General features: G+C 43.0%; 1 protein-coding gene across 1 annotated transcript; it reads left to right on the top strand.

The window, feature by feature from the left end:
• The first annotated feature begins 12,683 nt into the window (after nt 1-12,683).
• zbtb11 (zinc finger and BTB domain containing 11) lies at nt 12,684-21,084 on the top strand. Its single transcript, XM_034882000.1, has 10 exons — nt 12,684-13,242; nt 13,791-14,041; nt 14,350-14,581; nt 14,674-15,674; nt 16,087-16,407; nt 16,880-17,294; nt 18,774-18,891; nt 18,996-19,154; nt 19,685-19,860; nt 20,254-21,084. The coding sequence occupies exons 1-10, from the start codon at nt 12,930-12,932 to the stop codon at nt 20,787-20,789; spliced, it is 3,522 nt and encodes a 1,173-aa protein (XP_034737891.1). The 5' UTR covers nt 12,684-12,929; the 3' UTR covers nt 20,790-21,084.
• The last annotated feature ends 1,671 nt before the right edge of the window (nt 21,085-22,755 follow it).

The following is a 22,755-nucleotide window of genomic DNA, read 5'->3' as shown; positions in this document are numbered from 1 at the left end:
AGGACGGCGGGCCACACGCCTGTGGAGGCCTCCTGCCCTCTGAGACCCATTGTCCCTGTAGTGGAAAACACAGGGGGATACATTGTCCCGCTCTATCCTCTTCTTCTATTACAGCTGGATGAAAAGTCATCCCTTCAAAACAATATTCACACTGGCTGTAAGTAGAGTTCACAGGAGGAGTCACAAACCTTACTGAAATCCCTTTTGGAACCTGTGGTTATCCGCCATATAATTAAGAGCTAAGTATACATTTATTGCAACAAAGCCCTTGAAAAAGAAGGGATTTGACTTGAAAACCTGCTAGCTCCTGTTTTGAACATGAGATAAATGCCGGGACTATTTGACATTTCAATAGATGGATAATTATTTAATGAAACAAACACTGAACAAATCTTCAAATATTGTGTAGATGGATGTCGTGTGTAGGGAGCTCTCCACGGCTCGCATACAGTAGGTGGGGCCCCGGGAAGGACTTGGGACCCTTGGCTGAGCATTGCTGGATCCTTGAAGTCCACGCTGCAGCCTTCTCACTTCTGTCTGTGTGTGTGTTAGTGTGTTTGTGTGTGTGTGTGTGTGTGTGTGTGTGTGTGTGTGTTTGGTCCCTCTTGTCTAGTTCCGGTGTCATAGTTGTGTCCGTTTTGTTTACTGTTCTGTTTTGAAGTCTCGGTTTTTCTCCGAGTTATGTCTTCTTCCACCTCCTGTCTTGTGTTTTCCCGCCTTCTGTGATCGTCTGCCTCCCTCTGATTGGTTTCACCTGTCCCCCAGCCCCAGTGTCACCTGTCTCTCTCTCGTTACCTCTTGTATTTAGTCTCTGTGTTTTTCCTTGTCTAGTGTCAGGTCGTCATTTGTGTGTTGGATTTTGTGTGTTTAGTCTACCCAGTTTGCCTCTGTGTTCCTGTTTTAACTTCTTCTGCCTTTTGGATTTATCTGCCTGCTGTTTTCTGGACACATTTTTTAAATATATGTTTTGTTCATTAAATCTTCAAGCTCTATTCAGCCTGCTGACTCTACACTTGGGTCTCCGTGTGAGTACCTCTGTGTGTGTGTGTGTGTCTGGTCTGTGAGCTGCAGACATTGTTCTTGCTGTTGTGTTCTTGTCATGTCTCCCTCCTTCCCGTGTTTCCTCTCTTTGTTCAGGAGTGGACATTTGGTTGCAGGGAGGGAGTGTAGAAAGGTGCGCTGTGCCTTCTTTGGTGTGTGAAGTGTACATTTCTGTATGTTGTCATCTCAACCTCTTTAAATAATGCAATCCGGTGCATGTCGTTTTGTTGCTGCAAAAGATGAGCCTGGCTCAACGGTTTTAGCCAATTTCTGTACTATACAGTCTGCTATAGCCCTGCTAGTAGCTCTGTGAGGTTGGGCTTAGGAACAACAGGGATCTAAACTAAATGCTGACATCCTGTCATTTAAAGACCTATTACATTCATGATGAAAATCCTTTCTAACAATATATTCTTACTGATCCAAACCAAGTGTTTTCAGTGCGCAGAGCTTGACAAAAATGTATTCAACATCGGGCTCTAAGTACCAGCTGGACCCTGCGCTTCAGCACCAACATCTAATATTCCTGAATATCAGCCTCTGTTTCTAGAAGAACCCGCTAAACCTAGCACATTCAGCTGCAAACAGTCTGACTTGACTTTTCACAACAGAACACGGTTGTAATTATTAACAATGACTAAAGCTTTAGTGCATGACTTTTTGATATTAATGAACGTTTACATTCAAGCATAACCAAATGAGTTGCTAAAGCTAACTAGAAAATGCCTTTCCAGCAGAAAATGTTTTTTTTTTTTTTTTAAGATTATTTTTTGGGCATTTTAGGCCTTTAATGGACAGGACAGCTGAAGATGTGAAAGATAGGGGGAGTGACATGCAGCAAAGGGCCGCAGGCTGGATTCGAACCCGGGCCGGCTGCGCCAAGGAGTAAACCTCTATATATGGGCACCCGCTCTACCCACTGAGCTATCTGGGTGCCCGCAGAAAATGTGTGTTAATGCTGAATCGCTAAATTGCTATTAATCATGTTTAAAGGTGCACTATGAGTTTCTACATAGTCCCTTCGGTTCCAAGTAGATTAAAAACAAAACTGAGACAAAAATGAAATCACGCTGAAGCTATGCAGGAACTCATAGTGCACCTTTAAATCAGTAGAATAATTGGAAATTGTTTTAATTGGCATGAATTTCATTGACAAGTTCAATAAATAATGTAAAAATATAAAAATAAATACTTTGTCCTCAGCAATCCCACCTATCAGTCCCCAAAGGTTCCAGTTAGAGAGGACATTCCATTGTAGTTTTTGTATGCTTATCGAGTGATCCTTATTTAACTTTGTTAAAATCATAAAGATTTTGGCAATTTTCCATTGACATGTAAAGGCTATCATTTTTCAGAAAGACTGATGAAGTAAGGCTGAATGAGAGACTGTGCATCGAAGCTAGTTTAGCTTCGATGTGACGCCACAACTTTGGCTCTCTATACTTTGATATATGACTAAATGTTAAATGCAGAACTTATGACCTTCCCATCAGCCCCCACTCTTCCTTGGCTTTTCTGCTAATTTGCTAGTTTTGGTATGCAAACATGCCAAACTAAGATGGCGAACATAGTAAATGTTATGTCTGCTAAAGATGTTAGCAATGGTATTGGAAGCACGCTGATGTGAGTATTTAGCTCAAAATATTGTTATCTCAAAATATCTTTATAGTGACGATCTGCAACATTTATAAGGGACACCTTTTGTTGGAAGGGTGTGTGATCATCTAGCTGTGAATCAAATGAGACTTCATCTCCAGCACACTGACTCTTTCAAAGACAAAAACAGGCACCGGGAAGATTTATCAAACTAAGCCGCTGTTTATTTTACTGAAAATACTGTTTTAATTCAAGTCAAAAGCTCTGTTTGGAGCCAGTGAAGTAGTGAGGCGCTGTGGACCATGGGTCCCACCATGGAGTGAGACCCTGACCCAGCCCTGGGGCTGCACAGATAGCCTGTTTATTTTAGGGAGCCTCGGGCCGCCCTCCCTGTTCTCACTGTTCTCACTTCTCAGAGGACAATAACAGCTGCATCTTTTCCTGTCAGACTACAGGGGGTGCAGAGCTACCAGCACTCACGTAGACAAAGTCTTTCCTACAGATCTGCATAGCTTTTCTAAGAAGATATCAATGTATATTGTACATAATAGAGAATATATAACCTGTTGAAGCCATTTCTACAAAACTAGAAAAACGTTATTGTCCACAGATGTCCACACATTTCACCAGTTTCACCAAGAATACGAGAGACGGGACATTACAAGACGGACAAAACAGACTGCACATCTCATAGAAAGTGACTTTACAAAAGTTACATTTACAAAAGTAAATAAATAGACAAATACAACTAAAAATGCTTGCTGTGCATAAAACCTGGAACCGGAAGTCTTCCTGGCCCCACGTTCCATACAAATTTGCTGTATACTGGATGGGGGGGGGGTCACTAATAATCTTCTCAGCTTTGTTTACAATGCTTTCCTCAGAAATACTGCTTAAGTGCTTTTGTGGCTTCTCTAGAATTATTGAGGCCCTGTTAACTGTTCTCTACCATACCACATTATCATGTTAAAAGATAGGGAACTTTCCTCTAAGCTTTTATATACAGTTCCCAGGCAGTTTTGGTTCACTCTGCTTCCGTAGCAGGTTGAGAACATCTGTTCAAGATAAAATCTGTGTTTTCCTTAAAAGTTAGTTTTCCATTACTATGGGCCAATGTATTTAAAATCCTTAACCAAAGGGTTTATTCAATCCAAATAACTTTTGAGGTCAATGGCAATTTGGTGTATAGTGCTTATAGATATTTGAAAAGTTCAACATCTGTTTTCACAAACAGTGTCTTCATTGCTCAGGATAACGCACGGACCCTTGTCAGGAACGTTGATAGAGTATATGACTTCAGTAGAATGCATATCAAGTAAAACAAATACCACATCTGCATGACTAGATACCGCCATGGGTAAACAAGAACACGGGTTTTCTGGGATTTTTTTGGTTAACCAACCCCTGGGGCTTGGAATTTTGCTTTTCTGACGATTTGATTGGTTTTGTTCACACAGGACTATGAATGTTTTTGCTGAACAACAACACGATAATGGGACAGTGAATATCACTTCATTTCCAGCCTGCTCTCACAGAATTCTGGGAAATTATCCCAAACCGTCGAGGTCTGTGTGGTCACCACAGAAACAACGCAGATTTAAAGTCAATGAGAAGATGACGTGGCATTAAGAACGGTAGAATGAAAGCCCGAAGGTCCGCATAGGGAGGTTGGTGGGGGGGTCAAACAACACTGGACTCTCACCCAGGAGACCGGAGATCGTGTCCTGCGTGTCACCGTCCCCTTCCTCTTTTCCTAAACCCAACCCGTTGTTGTCCCGCCCCCCCACGACCTTTCCCATGACTTAAGGGGACGTGTTAATTTCATGGAATTCGGTGAGATCAGGTCTTTTATTTCTCTTGAGTCAGTTAGTTTAAATTCATCCTAAGGGGGGCTGACCGAGAGAGGGATGGGACAACAACTCCGCTAACATTCACTGTTCCATGCTACTGGTCACACAGAAGTTCATTGTAGCTGGCTGGTTCATTTATTTTATTTATTAATTATTCATTTACTAGCAAGCTACATGCTGAGAATGGATACAAGTTTTTAAGTAGATTTGGATGGTGGAAGAAGGAAGGCCCGCTGGGTTCTTACAGGGAATGAAGAAGATGAAGGTAAAGATTGACAACATTGGTGGGATTGCTGTGACGAAGTCCACACAGAGATACACTGGTAAGAGATAATGAGGTTTAATCATGTATCAGCTCATTTACATAGCTCATGTTACTGTATGTGTGAACAGTTAACTTTATTTAATATGTGTGGCCTTTTCCTTTGCAAATGTTCCACCAGAACAAGTTCCTTCCTGAGACTTTCTAGCAGAGCCCCCGTCGCTGCGATTGTGATTGGTTTAAAGAAATGCCATCAACCCAGAGTGTTTTTTCCTCCTATCCTAGAAGGTATGTATGGTGTAGCCAGACCTTCCTCTGCAGCACTGGGGAGACAGGTCTGGCAATCCGAGACTAGGTCAGACTAGACCAAGTCAGGCTGTAAAAGCAAAACCCCTGAGTGTATAGAATTGAGAAGTGTGTGTTTTATTGCTTATGAATGAAACATTTAATTTGTAAGAGGAACATTGTGCTATTTCTTCTTTCAAAAGTTACATGGTCTCACTTCATTGGCTACCTTAGGAATCCACCAACACGGGTTTTCATCAGCGGGGCTACCTCAGTCTACCTGGAAAACATGTGCAATACTGTACTAAAGCTATAGATCCTTATTTACTGATGTGAAATTAGCAAATACAGGTTGTTGTCCTTGAGAGAGTTCAAGACAAAAAGAAACAGGGTCAAACCGTGGCTCGTGGGACACAGCACAGGTTAATTAGCTGGGGTGAGGCCTCTGCCATGATGGTGCTCTACAATCACAACTGAGTGACCAAATCATGACTCACACATGATTTTAAATGTTCATCTGAGATCGTCGCTCTCAAGAGTCTCAGGAAGCACTCAGGAAGTCCGATCACAGCACTCAGACACACAAGACCGTGTTCAGATGATGAGCTGTGAATGTTGCTGTGCAATGATTATTCCCCATTGATAAATCTATAAACAATATTTTTGTGGGTATAAACATGAACAATAAGCTGATGGGAATCTTCTCAGTCCGAGGCTCTTGGGAAAGATTCTTTGCATTGAGGACTCAGGAGGAAGCTCTGCACTTTTGTTTATACAGACAACTCGTGCTCCCCCTGTGATCACAAAACGCCGGTGTCGGATTATAGACGCTGGTTGAGATTTAAGGTGAAGAACAACAGCTTACTCGCTTTTTCCCCTCTGGGTATGTGGAGCAAAAGGTTTGGCATCGTAGGAACAATAAGTGTAAGGTGAGCTGGGTGACCTACTGGTTCCCAGCCTTCCCTTTGGCTTTCTCACTTTCCCTGCTCACATCGCACCTCCAGACAAAAGCATCGTTATTGCTCTTGCATTCTTCACTGGCGAATTCTTAGTAGTGAAACAGCATAGAATAAATGAGATGGTTTATGGCCTGTGATGGGGAGATTTGAATGGATAGCCAGCGTTGGGCGTTTCCAGTCATTCAGACTCTTAACAGGAAATGTTACACCACAGTATTTCCAACAAGGGTTTTGTCTTTCTCATTAGCTGTGATGAGCTTGTGGCTGCGTTTCCTGGAATCCTAGCAATGAAACAAATGGTGGCACAGAGAGAGTCTTTGTTTTTAGAAGGTGCCAGACCTTATTCTGTGATTTCACTGAATTTGAATGCAGGTGAAAGGTCAGGGCTGTGAGTGTGAAAGATGTACAGAGGCTTGTCAGCATGTTAATCTGTCTGTTGGCCGGAGGCCCAAGCAGAGAAGAGTAGGACTATCACAGTATTGGGTGACACAGAACAGGCTCTTCTCACACCACTGAGCACGTGCTCCTTTCTTAGTTGTGTGAAAACCAATCGTGATGCAGAGTTTAGACACACTCCTGGACTTTCTCAGGATATAGAGAGGTGTAAAACAGTGCTCACAGGACACACGTTGCCTAACATGACAAGCGTTTTCCATTAGGGGACCACTAGGATCTATATCAAAGAGACTTCAGATACAGTATTAGGGACCACTAAGGTCTATATAAAGAGACTTCAGATACAGTATTAGGGGACCACTAAGGTCTATATAAAGAGACTTCAGATACAGTATTAGGGACCACTAAGGTCTATATAAAGAGACTTCAGATACAGTATTAGGGACCACTAAGGTCTATATAAAAGAGACTTCAGATACAGTATTAGGGCCCACTAAGGTCTATATAAAGAGACTTCAGATACAGTATTACGGACCACGAAGATCGAGATAAAAGACACTTCAGATACAGTATTAGAAGACCACTAAGGTCTATATAGAGAGACTTCAGATACAGTATTAGGGGACCACTAAGATCTATATGAAAGAGACTTCAGATTTCAGCCAACGCGCTGTGAATACCTGTAGAACATCTGTTGCTCTCAGCCAGCCAGACAACAAAATACATACACAGAGCCGTGATAATGAGCTCTTACATCATTATCCTTCATTCACTGCCTCTGTGCTGCAAAGCTCAGTTTCCTTGGCAAACTGGGCTGATTGCAAGTGTCATCCATGTTGGACGCCCTCTGTGGTCACTGCCGCTAAATCACACCACTGGAATGTTATGGCCCAACGTTCATCTCACTTTTATTAGTTTATGGATCAAACTGTGAGACGCATTTTCATGTACAGGTGTTCTACCCGGCATATTTACAGCTGGCACAGAGCTTCTCCTCAGGCATTGTGAAACAAAGAAGTGCTCTAGTGCCAGAAGCAAACCCTTGCAAGCTTTCTACTACAGAGTCTGGCCTTGGACACGGCGAGAGCAAGACAATGAAAGATAAGGCAGTCTGTATTTGCTCAGTTCCCCAGCTGTGTTTGTCCTTAGATAGTCAGACACCTTTATCTTGCCAACGAGTCTGGGTTAGACACAAGATCTTTCTGACTGCCAGTTCCGAGCCATTAGTGGAACAGGACAGACACTAGAGTACACATGTAGATCTCAAATCAAGATTACAAATGTACTGGAGACCTCAGTCTGAAAACATCCTTTACTATCCTGATTAGTGCCAGTGGTTTCCAGACGTTTTGGTCCTGGGCACCCCCACAGCAATTTCAGATGAACTTGCATCCCACCTTAATCGTTTCTCAATGTACTGTATGTTTCAAGCACTGGTTATCATTATTAGATATTATTTCACACATTTAAACTGCCAATAGTTAGATTGTTTCCAGTCGTGCGAGGCTACTTCTACTTGGAGTAACACCGAATCTTTTAACCATTTATCTTTACATTATTTTAGGCCAACACTTTCAGCTAACTATTTCAACCCTTAGCTAACTATTAAACTTTAAGCTGTCTTAACCGTTTCTCCATTAATTTTACTGTTTAGTCTTTTTTTGTAACTAGGTTTTCTCAATTTTTCCTTACACATCATGGTCTGAAGTGCATTTTGCAGTACATAAGAACTTTCTTCAGTCAAAGCAAAAGTTTTACATTTTAGTAAATATGCTTCTTTGTCTTCTGAGAGAGAGTTAGATGAGAAGATTGTGTGAAATTTAAGACTACCAGCAGCCAGTTAGCTTAGCTCAGCATAAAGTCTGGAAACAGCTAGCCTGTCTGAAAGTTGTCCTAATCAAAGACAAAGAGAATAGCCTACTCTTGCTCTTTTCAGTGAAGGTTTTAGGTGTTAAGGAGTCTACATTAACAAATAGAAACTTTTACGTTAAAATGACAGGACAGTTAATATGATGTCGAATCCACAATGCCTAGCCGATCCCGACCATTTAACATGGAGGTCAAAAGTCTGTTTTAGGGTAAACAGAAGATGAATTGTTCATGAACTCTTTTGTGTGTACAGTCAATGCTGGCTTGCTTCAAATGAGAGTGGAAAACGATTCAACAGCAAATATACAACCAAGTGGCCAACCATGTGGGTAATGGGGGCCCTGATCACTATTTCTCTGGTCCCCAACGCCCCGGGCTGTTTACTCTCTGCTGTCACGGTTACGGAGAGAGAAGGGATAGGTTCACCATACATGACACATGTTTGAATAATACCAATATTTTTAACCAAATACCTCAATATTGATATTTCGACATTATTGTGTTGTTGACTATTAGTTCTTTCATTAAATATTAACACAATGAAGGTTTTGATAAATAATCATTAGTAATGTGGACTTAGGGGGTAAAGGCAAATAACAGAACAGCTAGAACAGTCTGGTAAATCCAGAAAATCCCTTTACTGTGAAAAGACAACACTAATGCCATATTATGATATTACCATTTCCGAAAATGAATATAGGTGAAAAACTGTATATTTAGCATAATTTTTGGACTGTGGCCGTGGCCTGTACAGTAAACAGGAAACACTGGATATATTGCCCAGCCCTAACCCTTCAAGCTTGAAGCCTTTCTTACCGCAGAACTCAATGCCACTTGGATTTCCCTCCTCTTTGCATGCACATGAAACCCTAAACAGATGAGTGCATGCGTGCATGTTTTTTTTTTTACAGCCTTCCTATTTGAGTCACAAATGCCTTTGTCTCCTTAGCTGAAAAACTGATTGAAACCAAACAACACCGCCAGAGAGGAGGAAATGAACAGTTGGGTAAATACCTCAATAGAAGGAAGTGAGATGATGTGCAGCGCAGCTGTCAAGCTGTGTGGTGTTACTAGATTAAACACAGAAACCGAACAGAGGTGGTTTTGTTGGAAAGAAGTTTGAATGTGAAGGCATCACGGATTAGATCTAACACTCAATAACCTGTGATGTTCTGTTAAAGCGCATGTCTGGATCGAGCAAACTGTCTTTTACACAGAACACAGTGACAGGATGCAAATGACTTCTTTCCCCTGGAGCGCTCATCTAAACACTCAGCGACACGTGTTGAGGTGCCTGCCAGCAGCAACTGAGAGGAAACATATTAAATATCTGCCTCATAGGAGGGGGAACCAAATACACTAAATCAGCTGTGTGTGGAAAGTTAAACAAGACCTGAGATAATCATAATCACAGTCCACTGGTTTTGTCTTCGTATGAGCAACAAAGCAGAATTGATGAATCACTTAGTTGTCAATTATCAAAATAATCGCCATCTATTTTGACAATTGATTAATCGGTTTGAGTCATTTTTTTTATTTAAAGAAAGTTTGACATCTCTCATTCCAGCTTGTTAATGTGAAAATGTTCTAGTTTCTTCACTTCTCTTTGACAGTAAACTGAATATCTTTGACATTTGAGAACGTGAAACTCTAACATTTTATATAAACAACTAATCGAAAAATAATCGACAGTGAAACGAATCGTTCGTTGCAGCCCTACAATAAAAAGACTTAGAATCTCAGACGTTTTGTTGCAGCAGAGAGTGAAAAGAGAGAGAGACCGGTTGTCTGTTGGTCCGGGCCTGGGTCCTGTTTAGGGAGTCAGGGTTTTGTTTAGGCCACAAGATGTTGGCTTCAAATACGTGACAACAGGTGGAAATGTGTCCCACACTGATACAGCGTATGAGTGCACTGAGTGAAATGTAACTAAGCACATTTACTCAAGTACTGTTCTTTTTAGATTATTTTTTGGGGCATTTTAGGCCTTTATTTGATAGGACGGAGAGAGAGGGGGAGTGACATGCAGCAAAGGGCCGCAGGCTGGATTCGAACCTGGGCCGGCTGCGTCGAGGAGTAAACCTCTAGACATTGGCACCCGCTCTACCAACTGAGCTATCCGGGTACCCATCAAGTACTGTTCTTAAGTACAAATCTGAGGTACTTCCTTAAGTCTTTTCCGTTCATGCCACTTTCTACTTCTACTCCGCTACATTGCAGAGAGAAATATTCTACTTTTTACTTCTCTACATTCATCTGACAGCTTTAGTTACTAGTTACTTTAGTTACTCCACTACACTGATCTGACAGCTTTAGTTACTAGTTACTTTAGTTACTCCACTACATTCATCTGACAGCTTTAGTTACTAGTTATTTTCCAAATTAGGTTTTTGCACACAAACACATGCAGTTTATAAAATACACTGTTTTATTAGAAATGAAACGAGTTCCAGCTGAGATGATTATCAGAATAATCCCTTAGTTGATCGACAGGACTGTTTGGATCGTTTCCACTTTCTAAAATGGCTTTCTTTGTGTTGTTGCATTGAGTACTTTTACTTTTAATACTTTAAGTACATTTTCCTGATGATACCTAACCTACTTTTACTTAGGTAAGAACAGGACTTTGTACATGTATTTGTGCTTTTACTGAAGTAGAGGATCTGAATACTTCTTCCCCCACTGGAGTGCACTATAGTGGCTGTTTCCACATATTCAGAGCTCTCAGACTATGTTGTTACCAGGAAACAGTGAAGAATTATTTCACCTCCAAAAGTCCATGGCAGGGCAGCAGTACCAAATACATCACTTTATTTTGAGCGGCAACTGTCATTTGCCCTTGGTGCAATCAGTGTAACTGTGACTGCTGGAATGCAGTGGTGAGACCCATTACTAATACTGACCAGTGTTTGATGTCAGGTTTGGTATGTGACACATGGATGAGCAACATATTGTGTGCCGGCCCCTCCCCTCCGGGTCAGGGTAATTCAGAGGTATTGAAACTGTTCTGGGTGATGCACAGACGGTTCGACCGGGCTGTAGTGCCACACTTAGGCCTGTCAGTGCAGTTCTGAGGATGCCAGAACAGAGGATTGAAATGCAGCCTTTCTTTCAGTTTAGGTGGGATATCTGTGTGTGTGACGAAGAGATGGAAGAACTGGGGTTGTTTCACACTTTTATTTTAAGACATGAAACTGACAATAAAGGTTTCTGAGCTGCGTGAACAGCTAGTACTCTTAAAGTGCATTAATGGCACCAAGTCACCGGTTTCAGATTTTCAGATTTAAGACTCGCTGTTTTTCTCGGTTTTTCATCAAAGTGTAAACTAGGATCTCATTTGGCAAAAAGTAACCTCTCACTTTCATCTAATTCTTACACATCTCAGTCAGCTGGCCTGTTGGAGAGACCTTTATCTTCTGACAGGAGGTGAGAGTGACATTCAGTAGTTTGTCCCATAACTAAAGCTAATGAGGAACGTGTTGGGTTCAGTAGACACAGATGCATGACTTATCTCCTGCATTGAGATGGTTAGCTTAGCCACACTTCTGTCAAGCTGATTATGTAAAAATCCACTGCCCGATCTCCTCAAAACCAAGTATTACTGCTGAAGGAGTTCCTTTATGTGATTTTACAAACTTCCAGTAAGGGAACATTCGGTCTTTAGCATGGCCCACAAGCTATTCCCTTAGTAACCTGCTTTCACGTTGACTAGTATCACACACATGAATACTTTCAGACAGGAAACAATCAAGACCTCATCTGACTTTACTCACAAGTGTAATGCCAGTCAGGTAAGGCCAGATGTATTAACAATGCACATTTTAAAATGGCAAATGTTTATGTAGACTGAATATAGTATATAAGGACCCACACGCAAGCCCAGTGTTGGCAGTCTGGCTCCAAACGGACTCTGCGTGGAATCATACTGAATACTTTTGGTGCTTTATCTAAGCGTTGGGTGTTAGTTTATTTTTTTATTTTTTAAGGTGTATAGAGAAGTCCTGGATGAAGCACATTTCTATTAAATTAGGCTACATTATTGGTAGGAGGCCTCTGAAAGACTCAATCTGACCTGGAGTCAGTCTGATCAACCACACATGTCAGTTAGTAAGAGTGCAAGCTTACGCTGTTAGAGCTAAATAATGCAGCTGAAACAATGTTACCGGAAGAGTAGTGACACACTTTTATTATAATAAAAGACCAAAGACAGCATGCACCACGAAGTATGCCATTTCCTTAGTTCTTTACTATAAAAATAAGAAGCATGGCCGAGGAGGAAAATCTAACAACGATACAACCTATAAATGAAAATATAAAATGAACTGATCAAATAAAAGTGTGATCACGAGCCTAATGCCTTTCTGTGATGTTATAAGTTTGAATATCGCTCCCTCTTGTGGAGGGTAATGTCCAAGACGTGCGTCCGCCATTGCTGACGCAGGTTCCGGTTGTGCTGCAGCCATTTTGTCTGTTCGGGCAAGTCTACCCTGACGGTTACGAACTGCAGTTCCACCTTTACGAAACAATTTGAAATGTTGTTGTGGAATCTCTATTTCACGTTATCTACCGTTTGAGCGCCGTGTAAAATTGATATCACACATTTACAAGCCGAAGAGGGCCCTCCTCTTCAGAGAAATCCACAATTCAGCGCGGAAAGCGCGGGTCAGCTGAGACATGTCGTCCGAGGAAAGCTACTTGGCCATCATCCGCTATCTGACTGATGAACGGGAGCCGTACGCCCCGGGGACGCCCGGCAACACCAAAAGGAAAATCCGCAAAGCGGCTACGTGCTACGTGGTGCGAAACGGGACTTTGTTTTATCAACGCCGACTAAAGGGCCAGAATGACTTCACCGAGCTGGAGGTGGTGCTGCAGGACGGCCGGAGGAAGGAACTTATCAACGAGGCGCACATCGTCATGGAAGGAGGGGAGCACCTGAACCAGCAACTCACCTGGGACACCATCTCCCAGAAGTACTGGTGGAGAGGTACTACTAATACTCAGGTCACAGTACTCACTGTGAGGTGACTCAGTCAGCCGCACAACCGGTGGTAACAGCAGCTTGTTCACAGACACACACACACACACACACACACACACACACACACACACACACACACACACACACAGAGCGGACCTCTTGCTCCACCTAGTGCTTACTTACCTTAGTTAAAGTGCTATTCTGTTATCTTTGTATTCATCTTCTCCTGTAAGATATAGAGACCAGGAAAGGGACAGGAAGTTGATAAATGCTATTTAATTTCCTAATAACTAACCCAGGCACTATCACCACTCAGACTTCTAACAGGCCTCAAATGCCAATATTTTTCAAATTGAATATGCTTTCCTTGGTGTTTATCAGAAGAAGAAAACACACTATTAATATGTCACCTTGCTTCCTGGGCAATTGTGATGATCACATAATTGTTACATAATGGATAATGGACGTAGTTGATGGTCAGCCCTAACTTTGATTGGAGGAGTTTAAAATGCCGGTGTTGTGTAACTGGGCGACGTGTCCTCTGTGGCCCTCAGGTATCCTGAAACATGTCAAAGACCACATCAGAGAGTGTGCTCAGTGTCAGAGCAGGCGCAGCGCCGATGACGGCTCCGGGCCTCGACTGCTCTCCCGGCCGGGGAAACGCAGGGCGGCTGCCAGCGCCAATGATGACGAGGATGAGGAAGGGGAGGAAGAAGAGGGAGATGATAGTTTGGTCTTCACTGACTCATCTTTTCAACTGAGATCCAAGTTGGCCAAGACGATGGCCAAGCACGAACTGGTCTTTGTATGTTTCACAGTTTTTGTGTTCCAGTCCTGATAAATACAAATGTGCAATAGTGCCGCACGATATGAGGAAAATATGCCATATGCGATAATGTTTTTGATATGCGATATGCATACAAAGTATTAATGTGTTCTTAGTTCTGCTTCTTTTTTCTTTCTAATCGCATGTTGTTTTTAAAACAAATTGCGTCAGTTGATATTGCGATGACAATAACAAAATGATGTATTGTGCAACCCAAATGTGTGATCATGTTTGCTCTATAACTTAGTGTTAATGTGGATTATTATTATTAATGTGTGCTATTTCAGGTGGACAGCAAGGGGGAGGTGAATCAGTTCCTGCCAAAACACAGCCAAACAATGTTGGACAAACTCAACCAGCAGCGCATCAGCAATCAATTCTGTGACATCACGCTGCTGATTGAAGGAGAGGAGTACCGTGCACACAAAGCTGTCCTGGCAGCCTGCAGCGAATACTTCAACGAGCTCTTCTTTGAGAAGGGTGCTGCCTCCACACATGAAGCTGTGGTTGACCTCTCGGGTGAGAGTTTCATTTTGTGGTTTTCTGTTCAGAAAACATTTATCAAAGCTCAGTTTTAACCTGCAAACACCTCTCTCTCTCTCTCTCTCCAGGTTTCACCAAATCCAGCTTCCTCCCGCTCCTGGATTTTGCGTACACATCCACGCTAACGTTCAATTTCTGCGTCATGGCAGATATTGCCAACCTAGCTCGGCATTTGCTGATGACCGAGGTGCTGCAGATATGTGAGTCTGTGCATAAGCAGGTGGAGGAACAGAAGCTGACTGTGTATCAAAGAGGAGACGTGCACACTGTGGTGTCGAGCCAACCGGCTGCTCCGGAGGGAGAATCTGGTTCCTATGTGGTCACCATAGAGAGCGACGGCAGGGCGGTGGTGACCCAGAGTGGCGTCGCCGTGACAGGCGAGCCCTTAGCTTTTGTTGCACCCACCGAGGAGGCCTACATCCAGCAGCCGATGACTGTCGTTGCGGAAGCCGTAGATGGAGACACAGTGCATCATGGGGAGGCTGGACAAAACGAAACCATGACTCTGATCACTCACAGCGGGCAGGCTGAGCCAGGAGAGACCGTTACGCTCATCTCCCGCAGTGCAGAAGGAATGGAGGGGGAGACGATGACTGTGGTCACCCACAGTGGACAGGCGGGAGCCAGCGACTCTCTCGCTGTGGTGTCAGCCTGCCTGGCGATGGAGCAGCCACAGGCTGCGGAAGCGGGAGCCTTTGTTATAAATGTGGACCCAGGCAAAGCTAGTCCGTCAGATGTTGTTGAACTGGCATCCGCCGCCTCCGAAGCAGTGGCGTTGTCTCTGGAGACGGGAGAATCAGCTCCCACTCCCCAGAAACGGAAGCGAGGGCGTCCAGCTAAGGTGAAGAAGGACGTGGAGGTAGATGAGTTTTTGCCCCTGGACGAGGAGGATCCCTCTGCTGATGAAAGCCACGGAGAAAAGCAAGAGATGATGTCAGATTACCCTAACAGACGACGACTCAGGCAGCGCTCTATTGCCGAGGGCGGGTATGCACGTTTACACATGGGGCTGGAGGACGAAGAGGAGGGGAAGAAGGGTACCACCCCTCCGCGTGTTGCCACCCCTAAGGTACACCTTTATTATTTCTTTAAGTTTTATCTGCATAGGGACAAGTACAACACACAACACAGCATTTATAGCCTAAGCTAATTTGCAGTGCTGGGCCTTTAAAATACATAAAACATAAAAGACAAGCATAAAACTCAAACTCAAAAATACACACATTATAATCCAGAACTCAACAAGAAAATACAGTCAGAGAAAGACACAGACTAATACAAAAAAGCACCATAAAACTGGAAGCCCCAGATCATTCATGACTACGTGACTGCCTTGTTCAGAAACCTTTTGAGTTTAAAATGATCCCAGTCAGGATCCAGTTGGAGTTACATAAGGGCATCTTATTGATTTTTTTTTTTTCTATCCCTTTCACTTAAGAGGGAAAAATTAGTAGATGTATTAAACATGAATTTGTTTTTAGGTGGCCCCGAGGCCAGGTAAGAGGGGGAGACCACCAAAGCAGCCAGCGGAGACTCAAGTTGAAGGACAGTCTGTGTCTGAGTCGGGGGCGGACCCAGAGGCCAGCACAGCGGAGAGCCTGGCGACAGGAGAGCTCGGCACAGACGAGGCTGGGCCGACGGTGTCAGAGCCTGAGCCGGAAACTAAGCAGGAACAAACCCCGGCAGGGAGCGCCGTTGACGGAGAGCACACATGCTCCGAGTGCGGCATGTCCTTCCAACGACGCTACGCTCTCATTATGCACACCTTAAAACACGAGAAAGCACGTGGATACAAGTGCAGCGTAAGTTTTAGCGTTCCATCAACATGTACCGTTTTCTTTGTGTGTGGCATTGTAAGCCTTGATTAGAGAGGGATAGGGAATGGATTTCAACAAACGTTGCTGGCCGGATTCAAACCTGGAACATCGAGTAAACCCCTAGGCCACCAGGGCAACTCATCTCTCTTTGATTTTTAGGATTTATTAGTTTCACTGATAAGTCTATCCAAGGTCTTTTGTTTAGCATTTTCTCCTCCTAAAGGACCACTATCGCAACACTGCAACTAATAGATTAACGAATAATCGTTTTAGTACTTATTTTGTCTTTTAATAATCTTTCTTTGTTTGTTTTTGTTGATTCCACAATTTCCACAAGGGCTTATTTTTGTAAATTTTCACTCCAACCCCAGGTAGCACATAGTTTTGCGTAGAGTATGTGTTTAATCTAGGTATGTTGTGTAGTGAAAATGGCCGCGGTGTGTCTGTGTCCGTGTAGCTGTGCAGTAAGGAGTTCCAGTACGCCGCCTCCCTCCGCGCCCACCTGGCCCGACACAAGCAGCAGAGCAGCCAGCGAGCCCCCATCGCCAAACCCCCGGTAGAACAAAGCTCCGACGGCAAGGTGGAAAGCGACTTGGACGAGAAGAGCTTGTCACCACACACCAAAAGAGAGTTTGTGTGCGACATCTGCGGGAAGACGTTGCCGAAGCTCTACTCTCTGCGGATCCACATGTTGAATCACACGGGCGTGCGGCCTCACACCTGCAAAGTCTGCGGCAAGACGTTCGCCCACAAACACAGCTTGAAGATGCATAGAGCGCTGCACGACGTCACCAAACAGTTCCAGTGTACATACTGTAAGAAGATGTTTGTGAGCAAGCGGAGCATGGAGGAGCACACCAGCATCCATACAGGTCAGTGGAGACTGTGTTCATCACCCTTGAAGGCCCAGTTTACCCCAACTACAAAACAAATGTTTTTTTATTAGCCATTAGGGTTGTCACGATGTCTATTTTAAATTGAAAAGAGGTTTTGAATTTGACTATCGTACTCAAGAGCAGGATTGGCGATTAGCCACACTCTAGACCCGCCTTTTTACGCACATCCAAAGAAAAAGAAAAAAGAACACAGCCTAGCTGACCCTCTGGTTGCATGAAGTCAAGACCATAACGTTAGCTGCAGCTGCACTTTGGAAGACACCATGTCCACTGTCGGAGTAAGAGATGGCGGTTTAACAGAACTGGAAAATCCTCCTGCTTCCCTGAAGTCACCAGTGTGGCAACTGTTGGCCTTCCCCGTGAGCGAGTTATGGAAAAAGACAACAAAGGTAAAGCATGTGGGCTCCAACAAGACTCCATGGCGCACTCTCCTGCACCCTTTTAAACAAGTAAACTGTGAGAATCTTAAACTCTTACAGTTAAAGTACCCCTTCTAGTGGCTCTTATTGTGGCATTGCCATCCCTGTTGGAACATTTCTTTTAATTTGTAAACGTAACTTTGAAATCCAAAGTCAAATTGAATTGTGGATTTGGAGAATCGTGACTCCTCTTATAGCCATTCAGCATGTTCCTTTAGTTGGTTTTGAGATAAAATTGTTTCATTTAAGAAGTCCAGCTGCCAGCAACATGACATCAGAGCAACGCTGTAGTGTGACAGAAATAAAGAGAGAATAATTCAACATGAAGCCAGATACGTGTCGACGTGTTGGTCACAGAGATGGCAGAGTGGATAAGACACAGCTGGTGATGTCCCGCTGTCGTGTACACTGTGCTCCCGTGGACAGTGACTTACATACAGGACAGACCCTGAGGCGGCTTTCACACTGAGAACGGAACAAGTTACCAGGCCAAGTGAAAAATATACAGTAGATATTGTTGAACGTCTCAGTAAATTGCCATGATTATGATGATGTGGTAAACAGAATATTTATTTAGCACATTGAAAGCACATTTATTCAGATTAAGATGTTATCCCCCCTGTGGACAAAGGCAGACTTTGTGCACGACTGTATGAATCCTAAAAATGAGAAGACTGGTGAATGGTTTAGGTCTCTGAAAAGGCTCGTACATATTTAACAACTAATGCAAGTTTCTTCCATGAGCAGTCTCTTGGAAAGAGGTGTTGCTGCTGAATTTTTAAATAAAAAAACAACAACAATATTCATAAGCCCACACTGTATTCACACAGGAAGTAAAAATATCGGAGACCGATATTTTTAAACTGACTTTAACTTTAACTATGGATAAGCTAAAAACGTTCTGCCTGGCAGGACAAACACGTGAGGAATTATTCATTGTAAGTTGGGTAAACTGACTCTTTTCTCTGTTCAGACTGTAAAGCCAACAAGATATTTGTCTTTTTTTTCACCATAAACCATAAAATACTTTTAACAGGTGAATCAAAGTACCTATGCAACACATGTGGAGCAACTTTCCATCGAGCCTCAGCTTTGAGCAAACATCTGAAGAAGCACCTGCCCAAACCCGACGTCCGTCCATTTGCTTGTGCTCAGTGAGTAACGCTTCATCTCTCTTTAATGACACACAGTTCATGTTCCATGGGGCAAGGCATCCCTTGAGACAATATTTAAATGCACTTACTAATTTCACCTGCAGCTGTGATAAGAGGTTCTACGAATCAAAAGATCTCCAGCAGCACATGAACAAGCACATGGGCCTGAAGCCGTTCCAGTGCCAGGTGTGTGGGAAGTGCTACAGCTGGAAGAAGGACTGGTACTCCCATGTCAAGTCCCACAGTGTGGCCGAGCCCTTTAAGTAAGTCTCACTATGGCTGGGCGATATGAGGAAAATCCGAAACCACAATGAAGATCACGTTGTACGGTTGACAGTTGGTGCTCTAACAAAATATCCTAGTTAGATTTTAGGTAAATATTCAACAGCAATGTGGATATAGATATGTGGATATAATATATGTGGCCAAGTCATTAAAGGAAAATAATAGAACAGCTACCAGAACTGGTAAGTCTGGTAAGTTCAGAAGATCACGTCAATTTACGGTAATGCTGCTTTTTAAAACCAGGAAAAGACTAAACTTAGGCCATATTTCACGAGACAACGTCATTGTCCGTTCACATCAAAATTCATTTTCACGATATCTTAAATCTAAGACGATGTCTTGTATAAAGATGTCAATATAATATTGATATATTACCTAAGTCTAACAGAACTGATGTTAGGGCTGAACCATTTTTTCCTCATATCTTGCAGTTCTTGTGCCTTTGTTAGCATGATAGCCAGGACATCAGAGAGGGGGTGTCGGAGTCATGTTTGATGTGTGTCTTCAGGTGTAATGTGTGCGGTAAGGAGTTCTTTGAGAAGGCTCTGTTCAGGAGGCACGTGACCAAAGCCACTCACGGGAAGAAAGGCCGAGTAAAGCAGAACCTGGAGAGGGAGTGTGAGCAGTGTGGAAGGAAGTTCACTCAGCTTCGAGAGTACAGACGCCACGTCAACAACCACCAAGGTAGGAGTGCATTCTCACACACACACACACACACGCGCACACAAAGTGGCAGTTGTCTGACGGCCCTGCAAAAACACAGGGCTTTTGAATAAGGGTTAGTGCTTTTAGGCTGTGGTGACATGATATCCCATTGCCTTTCTGACTTTTTTGACATACTATGCTATGCCTTTTTTATGACTTTTCATTATCTACTACACTATGAATATTTTGGACATACTATGACATTTTGACTTTTTTGGACATATGCTATGACTTTTTGTTACTTTTTTTACTACATACTATACTATGAAATTGTAAAATACAAAGTCTACTTGTGCTACAGTGAACACAAAAGGATGTTTAATGTTTAGTTTTTGACAGTGCCTTTAACGTCTTTATTTTCTCTCATTTTAGGAGTGAAGCCATTTGAGTGTCTGACTTGCGGCGTCGCCTGGGCTGACGCCCGTTCTCTTAAGCGTCATGTCCGCACGCACACAGGAGAGCGGCCCTACGTGTGCCCCATGTGCCAGGAGGCTCACATAGACGCACGCACTCTACGCAAGCACATGGCCAAGTATCACGGGGACAACCTCCCCGGGAAGATCATGCTAGAGAAGGACACCCTCCAGTTCCACAACCAGGGCACCCAGGTAGAGCACGCTGTCAGCATCCTGGCGTCGGAGCTGCCTCCTGAGCTGCGGCCGGCCCAGCAGCCGCCATCCGAGGAGATCGAGACAGTGCTGATTACAGAGGAGACGGTGGAGGCTGTGGAGGCAGTGCAGGCCGCTCAGGCCGCGGGCGACGGCTCCTTGGTGACGCTCTCGGATCAGGGCATCATGCAGGTCGTGAACTACGTCCTGGCCCAGCAGGCCCTCACAGACACCAAGCTCGACGAAGCACCCGATGTGATTCAGACCGTGGAGGTGGCTCACGTGGCCGAGGTCGAGTAACTTTGTGCCGCACACTGGGATTTCCACACAGAGATCACAGTTTCTCACAGTGTGTATAAAATGTAACAATGTACAAAGATGATTATTTTTCTGTGAATGTAAATACCATAAGTCCATAAACACCATAAGTCTGTTTAGCCCACAACTGTGTCAAATGAGTTGTGTGTGTGTGTGTGCACACATCAAGTCTATGTTCTACCGTATGTAAATCGCTACATACACAGTTAATAGATGTATTGATGAGTTACAAGTCTATAATATTTGGCAGTCAGGAGAAATAAAGGTAGCGATGAAGGCTAGAACACATTGGCTAAATGTGATTATGTCGTTACAGAATTTGTTGCTGACAGAGAAACGCTGTTAGATTTTACAGCAATAAACTCCATGGCTGTGGGTTCTTTACTCCCTCTAGTGTCAGCTTAAAGGAAGAGCAAATAAAAATGTACATTTCATTGTCACTGAAACATTATTATTATTATTATTATTATTATAGAAGCATTGCTTTCCCCCAAAAGGTGCTTATGAAGTTGTAGTGCCAGCTTGTTGAAATCAGCACAAAGTAAACATTTAGATGACTTTAATATGGAGTAGAATTATGGAATTTGATATTGTGAGATCCTAAATTTGACCCTTAGAATCAAAATGTAAGTGTAATTTCATATGTCAGTGTCATTAGTTTTTGTAACTGCAAAAACAAATATTTCAATGAAGCCACACTTCCAATAATTAAACACATAAACGCAAGCATGGGTATTTACATTACATGTCATTTAGCTGATGCTTTTATCCAAAGCCACTTAGAATTGCTATCCATGTCAAAGGCCGCATGCACCTGGAGCAACTAGGGGTTAAGTGTCTTGCTATTGCTAGTGCTTGCTATGTGTCGTATCCACTGCACCATCACCACCCTATTCATATCAGATTTATATCAAAATACCATTGTTATATTGCAACACTTTACTATACTACTGTAAAAAAAAAACTATACTGTAAAACATTCAGTTGAGAGCATTAGGCCTATATATGGCTACATCAAATGAATGTCCATCTTAAACACAAACTTCCAAAACTGACTTAAAAAGGTGATGCTATGGTCTCCCAGTAGACAAAAGAAATAGCAAAATATAGAAGGTACAGCAGAAAATTGCTCATCAATTGACATACTTCTGACAGGAAAAGTATACAATCAATGCTGACTTCTGCCACAAATGAAAACCAGCGTGTTTGACACTGACTGATTGGAGACATTAGGATCCCTCCTTCTTGATGCGCTGCTGTGTTGGGGCGGACCCCGGCGTCGATGACGCACTCGCCTTGGAGGAGCCCATGACGGTGGAGGCCCCGCAGGTGGTGCACGCAATATGGGGAGGTGGGGAAACATCCAAGGCCTGTCGGTGCTCCATGAGGCCCTTCCAGATGATGTGCTGGAGCACCTTACTATGACCTTTTATGACCTTTTTAGGACATGCTTTACTATGAATTTTAAAGGCCCCATGACATGGTGCACTTTGGATGCTCTTATATAGACCTTAGTGGTCCCCTAATACTGTATCTGAAGTCTCTTTTATATAGACTTTAGTGGTCCCCTAATACTGTACCTGAAGTATCTTTATATAGACCTTAGTGGTCCCCTAATACTGTATCTGAAGTCTCTTTTATATAGACCTTAGTGGTCCCCTAATACTGTATCTGAAGTCTCTTTTATATAGACCTTAGTGGTCCCCTAATACTGTATCTGAAGTTTCTTTTATAGATAGATAGATAGATGTTTATTGATCCCCAAAAAAATGGGAAATTCCTGTGTTACAGCAGCAAAATCAGTCACAAAGCACAAAATATAAATATAAATGAAATACTAGGAAAAATATACATACATCCAATATACATGAATAATAATACGAATAAAGTAAAAAGACAAATATATTTGAATATGTACAGGATGGGGGAACAAAAATGTGCGACAGCT

Source organism: Etheostoma cragini, chromosome 9, assembly GCF_013103735.1.
Source record: "Etheostoma cragini isolate CJK2018 chromosome 9, CSU_Ecrag_1.0, whole genome shotgun sequence".
In the NCBI taxonomy this organism is placed as follows: Eukaryota; Metazoa; Chordata; class Actinopteri; order Perciformes; family Percidae; genus Etheostoma; species Etheostoma cragini.
Note: the sequence above shows the minus strand (reverse complement) of the source record. Positions and strands in the feature narration are given on the sequence as shown.